Below are 17,217 nucleotides of genomic sequence, written 5' to 3' on the forward strand. Positions count from 1 at the left end.
ACCTCTTGGTACCTAACCCTGTGACCGCAGGAAATGCTACATTTGCTTCTCACCTCCTCCCTCAACACCAATCAGGAGCCCTAAACAGTCCTTCCAAATGAAGTGAATCTGCAGAGGTCATCTACTACACTTGGTGCTCCCATTTTGGTCTCTTTTACTTCGGAGATTGGATGCAAACTGGGAGAGAAGGCTGCGTTGAGCACCTTTGCTCTGTCCGCTGCAATGATGAGGACTTATCATTTTAATTCCACACCCTATTCCCACACTGATATGTCAGTCCATGGTCTCATGCATTGCTAAAATGAGGCTACTTGCAAATTGGAAGAATAACACCTAATATTCCAACTAGGCACTCTCCAACCGGATGGCATTAATATCGACTTCTCCAGTTTCTGTAATGTCCCTTTCCCACCTCATTCTCTTTGCCTATCCCTGTCTCCTCTCTTGACTCCCCACTCCACTTCTCCATTCATAGAGCAAGCCCCTCTCCCCTATCACTTCTCAGCTTTTTTTCCTCTTGCCCTCCCACCTATACCCACCTGTTGGCCTGTGCACCTCCACCTGACCCTCTTCTCTTCTCACCTTTTTAATTCGGGTGCCTGTCTGTTTTTGCTCAGGCCCAAAACATTGGCCATCTCCATTTGCTTCCTTTAAACATTGTGTGACCTGCTGAGTTTTTCCAGCATTTTTGTGCATTGCTCTACAATCAGAGCATCTGCAGACTTTCATGTTTGAATCCTTGTAAATCTCTTTTGTACCCTTTCCAAAGCTTCCACATCCTTCTTTGTAAATGGGCAACTAGAACTCCATTGAATACTCCCAAGTGCAGCCAAAAATTTTATATGTGTGCAACACGACATCTTACCTTTATTCTCAATGGCCTGGTCAATGTAGCCAAGGTTACAACACATCTTCTTAACCACCCAACCTACTTGCGTGGCCATTTTCAACCAGGAATTCCAGATCCCTCTGCACATCTATGCTTTAATGGCAAGACTCTTGTATACACTCCCCTTGCATTTGATCTCCCAAAGTGCAACACCTCAAATTTGTCTGGATTAAACTCCATCTGCCATATTTTTGTCCTTGTCTATAATGATCAGCATGATGCTGAAACAAGCCATGAAAGACCTCAACAATGAAGATGCTGTTTACATCCGGTACCGCACGGATGGCAGTCTCTTCAATCTGAGGCGCCTGCAAGCTCACACCAAGACAGAAGAGCAACTTGTCCGTGAACTACTCTTTGCAGATGATGCCGCTTTAGTTGCCCATTCAGAGCCAGCTCTTCAGCGCTTGACGTCCTGTTTTGCGGAAACTGCCAAAATGTTTGGCCTGGAAGTCAGCCTGAAGAAAACTGAGGTCCTCCGTCAGCCAGCTCCCCACCATGACTACCAGGCCCCCCACATCTCCATCGGGCACACAAAACTCAAAACGGTCAACCAGTTTACCTATCTCAGCTGCACCATTTCATCGGATGCAAGGATCGACAACGAGATAGACAACAGACTCGCCAAGGCAAATAGCACCTTTGGAAGACTACACAAAAGAATCTGGAAAAATAACCAACTGAAAAACCTCACAAAGATTAGCGTATACAGAGCCGTTGTCATACACACACTCCTGTTCAGCTCCGAATCATGGGTCCTCTACCAGCATCACCTACGGCTCCTAGAACGCTTCCACCAGCGTTGTCTCCGCTCCATCCTCAACATTCATTGGAGCGACTTCATCTCCAACATCGAAGTACTCGAGATGGCAGAGGCTGACAGCATCAAATCCACACTGCTGAAGATCCAACTGTGCTGGGTAGGGCACGTTTCCAGAATGGAGGACCATCGCCTTCCCAAGATCGTGTAATATGGCGAGCTCTCCACTGGCCACCGAGACAGGTGTACCAAAGAAGAAGTACAAGGACTGCCTAAAGAAAGCTCTTGGTGCCTGCCACATTGACCATCGCCAGTGGGCTGATATCGCCTCAAACCGTGCATCTTGGCGCCTCACAGTTCGGCGGGCAGCAACCTCCTTTGAAGAAGACCGCAGAGCCCACCTCACTGTCAAAAGACAAAGGAGGAAAAACCAAACCCAACCAACCAATTTTCCCTTGCAACCGCTGCAACCGTGTCTGCCTGTCCTGCATCGGACTTGTCAGCCACAAATGAGCCTGCAGCTGACTGGGACATTACCCCTCCATAAATCTTCGTCCGCGAAGCCAAGCCAAAGAAAAAAAAACACTGTTCACAATTCCAACAAACCTGTGGCACCAACCCACCCACTTTTTGATCCAAGTCATTTATATATCTATCATCATATTGTGCCAACCAGTTCTGAATCCAAACTATTAATGCAGGTAGTATTAATCGAAAATGTGTCAGTAATAGAAAATTTCTTGTGGTGTGGATGGGGGAGAAACTTGTCTAAGGCAGCAGCAGGATATGGATCTGTTTGGAAGTAGGGTGGAACGTTCAAAGATAGATTTAATAATATACAAGAGGATGCATTCAAGAAAGTCAAGGAGCATAGGACATATACAGTAAATGGTAGGGCATGAAGGAATATTGATGAATACAGGAACATAGGAATCCAAGTCCATAGTTCCCTGAAAATGGCATCACATGTAGACTGGTTTTGTTTTCAAGCAATGGGAGTTGGTGCAAACGGACACAAAAAGGCGCCAGTGACAGACTGTAAATAACTAACAGAAGGAAGGGAAGCGCAAGAGGATTATCCACTATATGAATGGCCCAGTGTAAGAGTGGGATACAAAGGCTTTGGTCAGAAGGCAGGTGTTAGCAGTGATAACAACCTGATAGAAGAAAAGGCTTTGGTCAGAAGGCACAGGCAAGGTGAGGTAAGGCCTTTTTCTTATTGCACACAATGAATAGTAGGAATAGCAGCCAGGGCAGTGGTATGCTCTTCTTGTACGACATGTCAAATCAGGCAAGCCACCAGTGTTACTGATGACTATACTTGAAAAAAACATGCATCCAACTACAGTTTCCTATTGATTGAGTCAAAGAACTGGAGATGGAGTTGGATGAACAGAATTATTTGGGAGGCAGAGGGGGAGATAGACAAGTCAAAGGTCATTCCGAGGAGACACGAGGCAGGTAGCTGGGTGACTGTCAGGAGAGGAAAAAGGAATAGGCAGTCAGTGCAGGGTAGTCCCATTGCTGTGACTTCAATAACACCTATAGTGTTGAGGGGCATGGCCAATCATTAACAAGCCACAATGGTCAGGTTTCAGGCATGGAGTCTGGTCCTTTGGCTCAGAAGGGAATGGGAATGAAGAGGCAAGCTGTAGTGATAGGAGATTAAATGGTTAGGGAAACAGAAAATAGCTTCTGTGGTCAAGATGGTATGATGCCTCCTGTGTGCCAAGGTAATTTCAGGTGGGAGTGTGAGCAGCCCGTTGTTGTTGGACCAATGATGTTGGTGGGTTGATGAGATCCTGCAAAGTGGTTCAGGGAATTAACGTGTGAAACATGAAAATCTACAGTAACTATGACGGTCATAAAAACAAAAGTTCTGGAGGAACTCAGCAGGTCTCACAGCAACTACAGGTTGTAAAGATATATAATCAACATTTCAGGCCTGAGCCCTTCTTCAAGGTGTGAGCAAAAAGCAGGCAGGCTCCTGGACAAAAAGGCTGGGGGAGAAAGGAAGAAAGGGCAGGGAAGAAGTCAAGGACAAATGACAAAAGATGATAATTGAGCGTGGATAAGAAAGGTGAGAAATGATTGGGGGAGGGGTAGCTCTGTGAATGCAAAGCTAAAGGGAGACAGAGGGAGAGGGAGAGCTGAAAAAAATAAGAAATAGGGATAGGGAAGAGGAGAGAAAGAGGACGGGTCACTAAGGGAAACTGGAGGTCAATGTTAATGTCATTGGGTTAGACAGTGTTGCGATGGAATACGCGGTGTTGTTCCTCCAATTTCACACTGTGATTCCAGAATGAAAGGGTTATCATGAGAAGTGTTTTATAGCTCTTTGTCTGTACTCATTTGAATTTCGAAGAATGAGGAGGGATCTCATTGAAACATTTCAAACGTTGAAAGGAATGGACAGAGTAGAAAGGTTGTTTCCCATGGTAGAAGAGTTAAGGCAAGAGGGCACAGCTTCAGGAATGAAGGGCGTCTGCTTAGAACAGAATTTCTTTTGCTAGAGGTTGAATTTGTTGCCACAAGCAATTGTGGAGGCCAGGTCATTTGGATGTATTTAAGGGAGAGATTGATAGGTTCTTGATTAGTCAAGGCATCAAAAGTTATGGGAGGTGGGCAGTGAGTCTGAATGGGAAAATGGATCAGCTCAATATCAAATGGTAGTGTATTCAATGGGTTGAATAACCTATTTCTGCTCCAATCTCTTATGGTTTTAATTTGCAGGTAGTTTCAATCTGGCAAAGAGATTGCTCAATAACTCGATGAGAACTTTCAGTGAACGTCTTCTCTCAATTTACTAGTCAATGAAATCAGCTGTAATGGAAGTATATGCTGACAACATATCATGATGAAAGAAAATGTTTAAATTTGGTATGATGTCAATATGCCATTAAAAGTTTGTTTACCTGTGTGAGGGTCTGCACTTGAATAATGTTGATTAGACGGAAAAGAAACGAAAGCCGGTTTTCCACATGGGACATATAGGACAGTAGACAGCATTGGGAAATCACTTCTGCAACTGAATACAAACATCAGAATAATAAAATATTTTCAGTTTTAACATGGGATGGTTTGGCAATTACAAACCACAAGATTACAGAAATCGCAAGATGTAACTCTTGACGTAAATAGTTCAGTTAAAATGATCATATACTTGTTACATACCAGAACCATGCAATTTTCAGTTTTCCATGTCTTCGTGCACTTCTCTGCACTTACATCTCCACCTCAGATAATAAATGAAAGCAACCTGTATGCTTTTTTAAAGCCATCTTTTTTATTTAATTTAGAGATACAGCATGGTAACAGGCTCTTCCAGTCCAAGAGCCTGCACTGCCCAAATACACTTGTGTGACCAATGAACTTATCAACCCTGCAAGTCTGAAATGTGGGAGGAAGCTTGAGCTCCCAGAGGAGACCCACACAGACACAGGGAGAAGGTACAAAATTTGAACCCAGATGACTGCTGCTGTGATACCGTTGCGCTGGTCCTGCTGGCTTTTTTTGGGTAACTTTTTATTTATTGCACTATGAACCGTATCAATAACAATATGGACAAATGTTCTTCATTAAATATACAGTGACATTTTTCCTCTTCTCTCCCCTCCCACCCCTCTAAAACTAATAAATATTAAACATACAAAATACAAGAAAACAACATCCTTACAGAAGAAAAAAAAACCAAAGGTCGTGTTGTCTACTTTTGCACATTGAATCTAAACATGTTTATCTTCTTATCACTTTTGGAGATGGAGGTCTGAAGTCAGCATTTTCTTTTATATTTCATATATGGTTCCCAAATTTGTTCGAACAATGTATATTTGTCCTTTAAATTATATAATTTTTTCTAATAGAATATATTTATTCATTTCCATGTATCATTGTTGTATTTTTAGGTTCTCTTCCATTTTCCAGGTTGTCATTATGCATTTTTTTTGGTACTGCTAGGGCTATCATAATAAATCTTTTTTGGGCTCTATCTAATTTGAGACTAGTTCTTTACCTCTTATATTATTTTAAAGAAAAATTTCTGGTTTTTTTGGAATGTTATTCTTTGTGATTTTGCTTAGTTCTTCTCAGAAAGTATTCACTTTTGTACATGACCAAATTGCATGTATTGTTGTTCCAATTTCTTGTTTACAGTGAAAGCATCTATCCGACATTGTTGGGTCCCACTCTTTTAATTTCTGAGGGATGATATTTTGTCTGTGTAACCAGTTATATTGTATCATATGTAGCCTTGTATTTATTGTATTCTTCATAGTTCCTGTACATAGCTCTTCCCATGTTTAGTTTTTTTTATCTTTATGTTTAAATCTTTTTCCCATTTTTACTTAGGTTTATACCTTGTTTCATAATTTTCTTTACATTGCAGTTTAATGTACATATTTGTTATAACTCTTTTAATTTTCATTGTATCTGTAATTATATATTCAAAGCTGCTTCCTTCTGGTAGTCTCAATCTGCTTCCCAGTTTGTCCTTTAAAAAAGCTTTCAACTGATGGTATGCAAACATTGTAACATGTGTTATTCCGTATTTGTCCTTCAATTGTTAATAAATTATTTCCCCAAAAAACAATTTTCTATTCTCTTAATTCCTTTTCTCTCCCATTCTCTAAAAAATAAGTTATCTATTGTTAAAGGGATTAGTGGGTTTTGTGTCAATATCATTTTTGGTATTTGGTAATTTGTCTTTTTTTCTTCCTACGTATATCCTCTTCCATATTTTAAGTATATGATGCAATACTTGTGAATTGTTATATTACACTAGCTTTTCGCCCCACCTATAAAGTATATATGCTCCGGTACCCCTTTCTCCTATTTTATCTAGCTCTATTCTAATCCAATCCAGTTTTTCTCCTGCCTTGTAAAAATCTGATAAGTACTTTAGTTACGCAGCTCTGTAAGTTTTTGAAGTTTGGTAACTGTAACCCACCTTGTTTATATCTCTCTGTTAATTTATCCAGCGCTACTCTCGATTTTTTCCCCTTCCATAAGAACTTCCTTATTATTCTCCTTAGTCCTATAAATAATTTCACTGTCAAAGGAATTGGTAACGTTTGAAATAAGTATTGCATCCGTGGGAATAGGTTCATTTTAATGTAGTTCACCCTCCCTATCAAAGTTAGCGGCAATTCTTTCCAATTTTCCAAGTCTTCCTGTATTTTCCTTATTAATGGCTGATAATTTAGTTTGTACAAATGGTTTAGGTTATTGTCTATCCTGATTCCAAGGTATCGTATCGCTTGTGATTGCCATTTAAATGGAGATTCTTTTATGAGTTCTGTATAATCCATACTATTCGTTGGCATCACTTCGCTTTTATTTGTGTTAACCTTGTACCCAGATATTTCTCCATACTCCTTCAATTTCTTGTATAGCTCTTTTATTGATCTCTCTGGTTCTGATAAATATACTATGATGTTGTCTGCAAACAGGCTAATTTAATACTCATTCTCCTTTATTTTTATCCCTTTTGTTTTATTTTCCTATCTGGAGGGGGACAATGGGCATCCCTGCCTAGTTGATCTCCTCAATTTGAACTGGTTCGATACATATCCATTTACCACTACTTATGCCAACAGCCCATTTTATTATGCCCTGATCCAATTAATAAATTCTTCCGTGAGTTTAAATTTCTGAAACACTTTAAGCAAGTAGTTCCACTCTACCCTGTCAAAGGCTTTTTCTGTGTCTAGTGTAACCACCACTATTGGTTTTTTTATTCCTTTGAGCTGCATGAATTAAATTAATAAATTTACAAACATTGTCTGCTGCTCGTCTTTTCTTGACAAATCTAGTTTGGTCTTGTTTTACTAATTTTGGTACATAGTCGATCAATCCGTTTGCTAATAATTTAGCTATTATCTTATAATCTGCATTTAGTAAGGATATTGGTCAGTATGACGCTGGTGTTAATGGGTCCTTCCCCGTTTTTGGTATTACTGTATTTATTGCTGTATTGCATGATTCTGGTAAGTTTTGTGTTTCTTCCACCTGTTTCATTACTTCCAGGAGAGGTGGGATTAATAACTCTAAATATTTTATAAAATTCTATTGGAAATCCATCCTCCCCTGGTGTTTTATTGTTTGGTAGTTCTCTTAATATATCCTGTACTTCCTCCATTTCAAACGGTTTTGTCAATTTATTTTGGTCCTCTACTTGCAGTTGCAGTAATTCGACTTTAGCTAAAAACTAGTCTATTTTTATCATTTTTTCTTGTGTTCTTGGTTTGGTACAGTTGCTTGTAAAATTCCTTAAAGTTTTCATTGATCTCTATTGGGTTGAATGTGATCTACTTATCATTTTTCCTCATTGCCAATACAGTTCTTTTAGCTTGCTCTGTTTTAAGTTGCCAGGCCAATATTTTGAGTTTTTTTTCTCCCAATATGCAATACCTTTGTTTTGTTTTCACCATATTCTTCTCCACCTTGTACGTTTGTAATATTTTGTATTTTTTTTTGTCTGCCAATTCTCTCTTTTTCTCTATATCATCCCTTTTCACTAATTTCTTTTCTGTAATTGCTATCTCCCTTTCCAACTGCTCTACTTCCTGGTTGTATCCCTTTTTCATCTTGGTTACGTAGCTTATTGTCTGTCCTCTAATGAAGGCTTTCATTGCATCCCATAGAATAAACTTATCTTTTACGGATTCTGTGTTTATCTCAAAGTATGTTTTGATTTAGCGTTCAATATACTCCCTAAAATCCTGCCTTTTGAGCAGCATGGGGTTTAACCTCCATCTATACGTTCTTGTTGGGATGCCCTCTAGTTAATAGCAGGGGTGAATGATCAGAGAGTAGTTGAGCTTTGTACTCAGTTTTCCTGACTCTCCCTTGGATTTGGTATGACAACAAGAGCATGTCTATCTTTGAGTATGTCCTGTGCCTGCTCGAGTAGTATGAATATTTCCCTCTCTTTTGGATGTTGCCTCCTCCATATTTCAATTAGTTTCATTTCTTGCATCGATTTAAGCATAACTTTGGCTACTATATTCTTTTTATTTATTATCTTTCCAGTTTTACCCAACACTGGGTCCAAATTAAAGTTGAAATTCCCCCCCCCACCATCAGAATGTTTCCCTGTGTATCCGCTATCCTCAAAAAGATGTCTTGCATAAACTCTTGATCTTCTTCATTAGGCGCATAAATATTGAGCAAATTTAAAACTCTGAATATATCTGACACTTTATCATTACATACCTGCCCGCTGGGTCTGCTATTTCTTCCTTTATCTTGATTGGTACGTTTTTATTAACTAGCATAGCTACGCCTCTAGCTTTTGAACTGTATGATGCTGTTGCTACGTGTCCTACCCAGTCTCTCTTCAATTTACTATGTTCTGCCTCGGTTAGATGCATTTTCTGTACAAATGCTATATTTATTTTTTCCTTTTTGAGTAGTGTTAGTAGCGTCTTCCTTTTAATTTGGTTGTGCATTCCATTAATGTTTATGGTCATATAATTCAATGTAGCCATCTTATACCTTTGTTTTCACTTCTTTCTCACCTCCTCAGCTCTCTGATCTCCTTTCTTCCATTATTATTCTTTGGGTTTCCTTGCTTTTCTCAGTGCACGACAACACACTTAAAACTCAAAATATCCCTAAAATTCCCACAACAAATAACACAAAATATATATTTTTTTAACCAAAATAACGTTAAACCCCCCCCCGCTTTGGGTTGCCCTTAGTTCCTTGCCGGGCAACCACAACTCCCCTTTCCATTTGGTTTACGATAATATTTGCAGAGTCAACTGATTTCGCAGTGACAGTTATTCCCCCTTCCCTAGCCCCCCACCGAGAAACATTATTCATTTTCTATACATATAACAAAGCTCTTTTTTATCCTCCCTTTCCTTTCTCTTTTTCAACTTTAAACATCTGTATTTACATTGTCTCTTTTTTATATTACATTTTCCTGTCAGTCCTTTTTCTCATTACTCCTCCTCATCTCGTTTCCTGTCCTGCAAACATTCTGCAAATCCTTGGGCTTCCTTTGGATCCAAGAACAGTCTATTTTGATCCCCTGGGATGAATACCTAAGTACTGCACAAACTTTATCGCAGCACAAAGTTGTAGCCTTTCTTCCACAATGTCGTTTTCACCATATTAAACTCCTTCCTCTTCTTTAAAAGTTCAAAACTGATGTCTGGATAAAAAAAAATATTTTTTTGTCCTTTATATTCCAATGGCTGTTTATTTACTCTTACATTGTTCTTTGCCCGCTCCAGAAGTTTTATTAAAATGGATCTCGGGTTTTGGTGTGGTTGTGGCTTCGGTACCAGTGCTCTATGTGCTCTTTCTATTCCTTCTTGTAGATCTGTCACTCCCAAAACCTTTGGGATCCATCCTTTTATAAAATCCTTCATGACTGTCCCTTCTTCGCCCTATTTTAGGCCCACTATTTTTATATTATTGCGCCTACTGTAGTTTTCCAACATGTCAATTTTCTGGGATAATAAATCTTGTATCTCCTTGATTTCTCTGTCTCTTTCTTCCATTTCTACAGCTGTTTCTCATTCTTCCACATTTTCCACTCTTTTTCCTATTTCTGCAATGGCTAACTCTACACTTTGTATTTTATCTTCTGCTTTTTCCATTTTTCTTTTAATTGTATTAAATTCAAGTGTTAACATCTCTTTTAATGACCTCTATAGTCTGTCTATCCCGTTTACCACCTTCTTTCCGTGTAGACCTTCGTCTTCTTCCTTTTTTTTCTGTGTGTGCCTTCTCCATCTCTTCTCTGCGTCTCTTCTTTCCTCACTGTTGTTTCCTCTTCAGCTCTTCCAGGTGAGCCACTCCTGTCCCGTTGTTGAGCCTCCTGCTGCAGAGCTTCTTGTTGTCGGGCCCCCTGCTGCAGGACTTCTTGTTGTCAGGCCCCCTGCCACAGGAAGTCTCGTTGCTGGTCACCCCTTTCCTGCACCTCTTGTTGTCGATTGCCCCCTTCCACTTCCTCCTGGCTCTGGGCATCCTTCAGCTGGGCTGAGCCCCCCTTACGTCAACGGGGTTTTTTTGTATGCAAACTGCGCATCTTGCCTGGCTCCGAAAGCCATTTTTGTAGTCTACTGCTCGGGAGGTTACCGCTCCGGCGGGCACCTACCAGGTTCGAGGGTCGGTCGATCCTTTTTATGGGGGCTCCCTGATCTCGTGTGCAGGTAAGGCGTTCTTTCTTTACTAGCGATTTCCTTTCTTCTTTCCTTGTCGTTTTTTTTGGCACCATCTCCTGGTTCTTCCTTGATACTTTATCTTCTTTTTCTTGTGCTTTGTATTTGTTGAACTCTGCTTTTTTCTAACTTTTTTTTATTTTCTCTGGAGAGGGCTGGTTCTACCCGACCAGCCACTACTCCATCGCGTGACTCCTCCGTCCTGCTGCCTTTAAGTACGTGGACATTAGGACCCAGGCCCTTCTATCCCTCCACACCTCCCAATGAAGTTCCATTTATTATATGCTCCCTGGCCTGGCTTCATATTCCCAGTACATCACATTTTTCCAGATTCAGTTCCATTTGTCCAACCGACCAATCTGTACCCTGAATCCTAAAGATGGATATTTATTTTTCAAAGCACCCCACGTGGTTTTTGAAAATGTTTGAAGTTATATCCAGTTACACACCCATTTGAGGAAGAGAGAACAATGGATTATAGTGCAGAATTTTCCTGAAATGTTTCAGCTGTTTGAATGATGGGTTTGATTTTTTGTCATACCTTTTACAGCATCTGTTTGGCTCTCAAACCTGTCCAAGGACAATACTATGCAGCGAACCAGCATGTTGGAATCCACTAAAGAACTGTTGATCTGGTTCAAAAAAATCTGAAACTGAAGACAACATATTTTTTATTTTTACAAACATAATCGTTAGTGACATCAATTTAGAAAATACTAGGTATAGGTAACAATAACAAAGACAGAGCAGATGTAGTTAACAAGGACCTCAGTAAGGCTGTCAACAAGGACCAGCATGAAAGATGGCGGCTCATCGCACCCTAGGGGCAAGTTGGCACATGAGATTTGAAATTGGCTTGGTAATTGGGTGACGGCACAGGATTGCTTTTAAGATTGGAAGCCTGCTACTAGTAGTATACACACGGGGAACAGTGCTGTGGCGTGAAGGTTGAAGTGTATGCATATGATTGGAATATGGTCATAGGAGGAATGATCCGGAAGTTTGCAGTTGTCACTTAACATTGATGAAAGGGTTGACATAAACTGTGTGATATCAAAGTGCCAGTGAAATTGGCTGATGCATTTTATCCAGTTAAGTGGTGCTGCCCCCAAACAAGGCCTTCAGTTAATCACGTTTATGCTTATTTGTCTGCATTAATTCCACATCCCTCTTTGCCTTTGTTCATTCACGTGCTTGTCCAGATGCCTGTTAAATATTGTTCCTGCACCAGAATTGCAGTCCAAGCCACGTTTTGTGCAACTGTAATGTGACCTTTCAACTTGTACTTAATTACTTGGCCGAGGAAGGCAAGCATTCGTACACCTTTGTCAACTTATGTTGCTGCCTACGTGCAACTCTGTACTTGTACCGCAAGGTGATTCTGTTCAACAACATTCCCTGGGGCTCTGGCATTCAGTGTATGCCCTATCCAAGTTTAACTGGCCAGAATGTCCAAATTTGGAGTATTGTGTGCAGTTTTGGTCACCTAACTACAGGAAAGATATCAATAAGATTTACTAGGATATTGTCTGGATTTCAGGAACTGAGTTACAGGGAAAGATTAAACTGGTTTGGACTTTATTCCCTGGAGCATCGGAGAATGAGGGGAGATTTGATAGAGATGTTTAAAATATGAGGGATCGATAAGAGTAAATGTAGATAGGTGTTTTCCACTATGGGTAGGTGATATACAAATCCGAGGACGTGGGTTAAGAGTGAAAAGGGAGGTGTGCCTCGGCCCTCCCTCTCTGCCGTTCCTGAGGAAGATGGCGAAGTGTACAAAGAAGGTGGGGATTGTGGGCAAGTATGGCACTCGCTATGGAGCATAATTATATTAAAAAAAGAGTGAAAAGGGAAATGTTTTAGGGGGAGGTTCTTCACACAGAGTGGGATGGGAATGTGGAATGAGCTGCAAGCTGAATTTTAGCATTTAAGAAGAATTTGGACAAGTACGTGGATGGAAGAGGTAGAGAGGGCTATTGACTGGGTGCAGGTCAGTGGGACTAGGCAAGAAAATGGCTCGGCACAGATTAGAAGGGCCGAAGAGTCATGATTCTGTGCTGTAATGTTTTATGGTGCACCTTCCTTTAAATGTGAACCCCATTCATGAGCAGTCTAACAGTGTTATGCTAACCGTGCTTCTGTCCTCATTAAACACCCCCCCTCCCCCATCGTCCCCCAAGTTTACAGATAAAACCTTACTAATATACTTAATAATATACTAGGCAGGGATAGGGAGATGCTTTGGCTAGCTCTTCATCCTGGGCACTGCCATTGTATACAAACACAACTTTATTCAAACAGCTGCTGCAGGCGGGGCATGACTGGGGCGCTCTGCCGACTCAATGTTTGCTCAGAGAACATTTACTTATACAAGGTTAAACTTTTATATAAAACTATTTATTCTTTATTAAAAAAAAATTATTTCCTCATTTTTTGCCAGTTGTTTGAGTTTCTGGCTGATTGAATGCCGGATAATGGGGATTTTATTGTACTTTTTATTTGACAGGTGGCAATGATAAGCCAGGGTATCACAGGACCATAAGCTTTGTCTTATACAACTTTAACGTAACATCCCAACTTATGCACTCAATAATTTACATGCCAAAAGCTCTCTTGACAACCCTGTGATGCCACTTTCAGAAAGTTGTGTATTGTCTATCTGTATTACCCGATTCCTCTGTTCTACTGCACTGCTCAGTGCCCTGCCATTCATTGTGTATGTCCTTTCTTGGTTTGTCCTTCAAAATGCAACACCGCCTACTGTCTGCATTTAATTCCATCTGCAATTTTTTTCAGCTCATTTTTTTAAGCTGGTTTTGAAAGGCTTCGTCACTATTCATTATACCTCCAATCTGTAAATATGCGGATCTAATTGACCACATTATCATCCAGATCATTGACATAGATGAGAAACAACAGTGGTCCCAGCACCGATCCCTGAGGCCCACCAGGCCTCCAATCTGAGAAGCAATCATCCACCTCTACTCTCTGGCTTCTCCCAGCCACTGTTGAATCTAGTTTACTACTTCACCATAAATACCTAGTGTCTGAACCTTCCTGACCAACTTCCCATGTGGGACCTTGTCAAAGGTCTTACTAAAGCCCACATAGACAACATCCACAGCCCTTCCTTTGTCAACTTTCTTGGTAACCTCCTTGAATAACTACAAGATTGGTTAAACATAACCTACACACATAAAGCCACGTTGACTATCCTGGTTATCCAGATAATTGTATATCCGATCTCTTACAACACCTTCCAATAATTTACCTACTACTGACATTAGGCTCACCTGCCTATAATTTCCAGGGTTACTTTTGTAGCCTTTGTAAACAAAGGAACAAAGTGATCTCCAATCCTCTGGCACCACATCCGTGACTAAGGACATTTAAAATATTTCTGCCAGAGCCCCTACAATTTCTACACTAGCCTCCTTCAAGGCCTGAGGGAATATCTTGTCAAACCCTTAGGATTATTCTACCTTATTTACTCTAAAACTGCAAACACTTCCTCCTCTTTAATCTGTATAGGTTCCATAACCTCACTGCTTGTTTTCCCTCACATCTCACGATTCTGTGCCCTTTTCCTGAGTGAATACTTATGAAAAATCACCATTTAAGACCTCTCCCATCTTTTTTGGCACCATATAAACTGACTACTCTAATTTTCAGGGGAAGAATTTTGTCCCTTACTATCCTTTTGGTGTTAATAAACCAGTAGAATCTCTTAGGATTTTCCTTCTTATTGTCTGTCAATACAATCTCGTGTCTTCTTTTACCCTTCCTGATTTCTTTCTTGAGATTTTTCCATTTTTTATACTCCTCAAATACCTCATCTGCTTTACATTGCCTATACTTGTTATACTCCTCTCTCTTCTTCCGAACCAGATCCCCAATATTCCTCGAAAACCAAGGTCCCCTATACCTTTGAACCTTGCTTTTGATCCTGACGAGAACATACAAACTCTGTACTCTCAAAAATTTATCTTTGCATATCCTCCACTAACCTCGCACATCATTGCCTGAAAAAAAAACTTATCCCAATCCACGTATTCTCAATCCTTTTTCATTTACTCAAAATTGGCCTTTCACCAATTTAGAATCTCAACTCGAGGCTCAGATCTATCCTCTCCATAATTAACGAAACTAATGGCATTATGATCACTGGACCCAGAATGTTCCCCAACACATACTTCTGTCACCTATCCTGTTGCGTTCCCTATTAGGAGATCCAGTATTGCACTCTCTAGTTGGTACATCTATATATTGATTTAGAAAACTTTCCTGAACACATTTGACTAACTCCAAGCCATCCAGCCCTTTTACAGTATGGGAGCCCCAGTCAGTGTTTGGAAAATTAAAATCTCCTACTATCACAACCTTATGTTTCCTGCAGCTGTTTACTATCTCTCTACAGATATACTGACTATGGGGAGGTCTATAGTACAACCCCATGAGTGTGGGCATACCTTTCCCATTCCTCAGCTCCACCCATAGAGCCTCAGTAGATGAGCCCTCTTGGTTTGTCCTGCCTGAGCAGAACTGTGATATTTTTCCTGACAGGCAATGCCACTCCTCCCGCTTCCATTCCTCCTTCTCCCCCTCCCCTCACCCGCCCACCCCCACCGGTCAATCGTGTCTAAAGCAACGGAAGCCCAGAACATTGAGCTGTCAGTCCTGCAACCAAGTTTCACTAATGGCCACAGTGTCATAATTCCACGTGCAAATCCACGCTCTAAGCTCGTCTATCTTTTGTACAATACTCCTTACATTGAAATAGATGCACCTGAGAACATTTCCACCATGTTAAACCTGTTGACTTCTAATGGTGCATACAATTTTATCATCTTTTCCCTCCTCCACTCCTCTACCTGCTCTGGCATTCTGGTTCCCCTCCCCCTGCTGGGTCTGACTGGGATACTGGCATGGAGGTGAGTCAGGTTGTGCAGAGGACCTGACTGGGACACCAGAACGAAGAACTGGTCAATGCCATTCGCCACAGGGGTGACTCTCCCAAAGTCTCTCCCTATCTCTGCCAAGTAAGAATCTATATCTTTATTAATATTAAGTATATTAGTAAGGTTTTCTCTGTAAACTTTGGGGAGGGCTTAAATATGACAGCAGCACGGTTAGTGTAGTGGTTAGTGCAACGCTGTTACAGTGCCAGTGACTGGGGTTCAAATTTAAATTTTGCAAGTTACAGGAATTACTTGATTAAAGTGAATTTTACATTGTGAATGACTACAATACTGATTTTTTTCAAATTACTTTACATTTTGCACTGTCTTTTGATTTTAAACAGTGTATTCTTCATGAAGGTATATTAGTTAGGCACTGGAAATGCAAGCCTCAGTCAACAAGAAAATTTGCATATCTGGCATTTGCAATCCCCAAAGATCCTAGATAATGGGGATTTTATTGTACAGTTATCCTCCAGTGGCTAATGGAGATACAAAAAACTTTGCCAAAGCCCCAATCTTTTCCTTTATTCTCCATTAAATCCTCCGATACATCTAAACCTTTGTGCATTTTAGGAATAGAAATAGCTTCTTCTTTGCACGTTGTTATGATCAAGGCTATCACTGCTCCCTTCTGTGAAGTTGCTGCCTGCCATGTCTGACTCCACAGTGAATACAGATGAGATTTATTTAAGACTTTGCTCATTTCCTGGGCCTCCACAGATAGCTGCCAGGTTCAAGATAATAGATTCTATTATCCCTTTTTTGCCTTTATTTCCTTGTGTATGCCCCTTATCTTGATCCCTGCTATCTTTATGTGACATGCCTCCTACCTGTTCCTGACCAGATCCACATGTCCTTCCTCCTGAATCCTGCCAGCTGGCCCTCAATTCCAATTTATGAGAGTAGAAAGATGAAGGGCACCATGTAAATGTTTATAAAAGCACAAGGGACTTCAATAAAAGTCTTTTTCTCCAAAGTAGACAAATCCAAAACTAGAAGGTACATGTTTAAAATGAAAGGGGAAAGATTTAAAGGGAAACTAATGTACACCATCTTCATAAGAAGTAATTACTATAATCTCAGATTCTGATTCCCTTAATAAAGCCTCCCATTTGCTAGACATCCCCTTTCCTTCAAACCGTCTCTCCGAATTGACCTGTGAGTATTCCTGCCCCATGCCATTGAAATATTCTTCCTCCAGTAAATTACTTTAATTAGTGGACCAGTCCTATCTTATTCTTTGGCAATCTTGAAGTTAGCAGAATTACAGTCACTGCTCCCCTAGACATTTCAGCCATTTTCTCTGCTCATTCCTCAACAGGAGTACAGGGGTGGCCCTTGAAGAGACAAAGCTGCTGTTTTATCTGCTGGGCTTTCTCAGCATTATTTCAGGGGAGCAGAAATAGGGGAGAGGATGGGGCAAAAAATGGA

At 40.5% G+C, this 17,217-nt stretch overlaps 1 protein-coding gene across 3 annotated transcripts in view; it reads right to left on the reverse strand.

Moving 5' to 3' along the window:
- The window catches only part of LOC138735920 (short transient receptor potential channel 4-associated protein-like), an 86,905-nt gene that overhangs the window by 13,122 nt on the left and 56,566 nt on the right, over window positions 1-17,217 (reverse strand). For all 3 annotated transcript variants that reach the window (XM_069884585.1, XM_069884586.1, XM_069884587.1), the window contains exons 16-17: window positions 11,364-11,475; window positions 4,565-4,677 (exon numbers count right to left, since the gene is read on the reverse strand). In XM_069884585.1, the coding sequence (XP_069740686.1) occupies window positions 4,565-4,677; window positions 11,364-11,475 (225 nt within the window). The remainder of the gene's footprint in view (window positions 1-4,564; window positions 4,678-11,363; window positions 11,476-17,217) is intronic.

This window comes from Narcine bancroftii, chromosome 6 (genome assembly GCF_036971445.1).
Source record: "Narcine bancroftii isolate sNarBan1 chromosome 6, sNarBan1.hap1, whole genome shotgun sequence".
Taxonomy (NCBI): Eukaryota; Metazoa; Chordata; class Chondrichthyes; order Torpediniformes; family Narcinidae; genus Narcine; species Narcine bancroftii.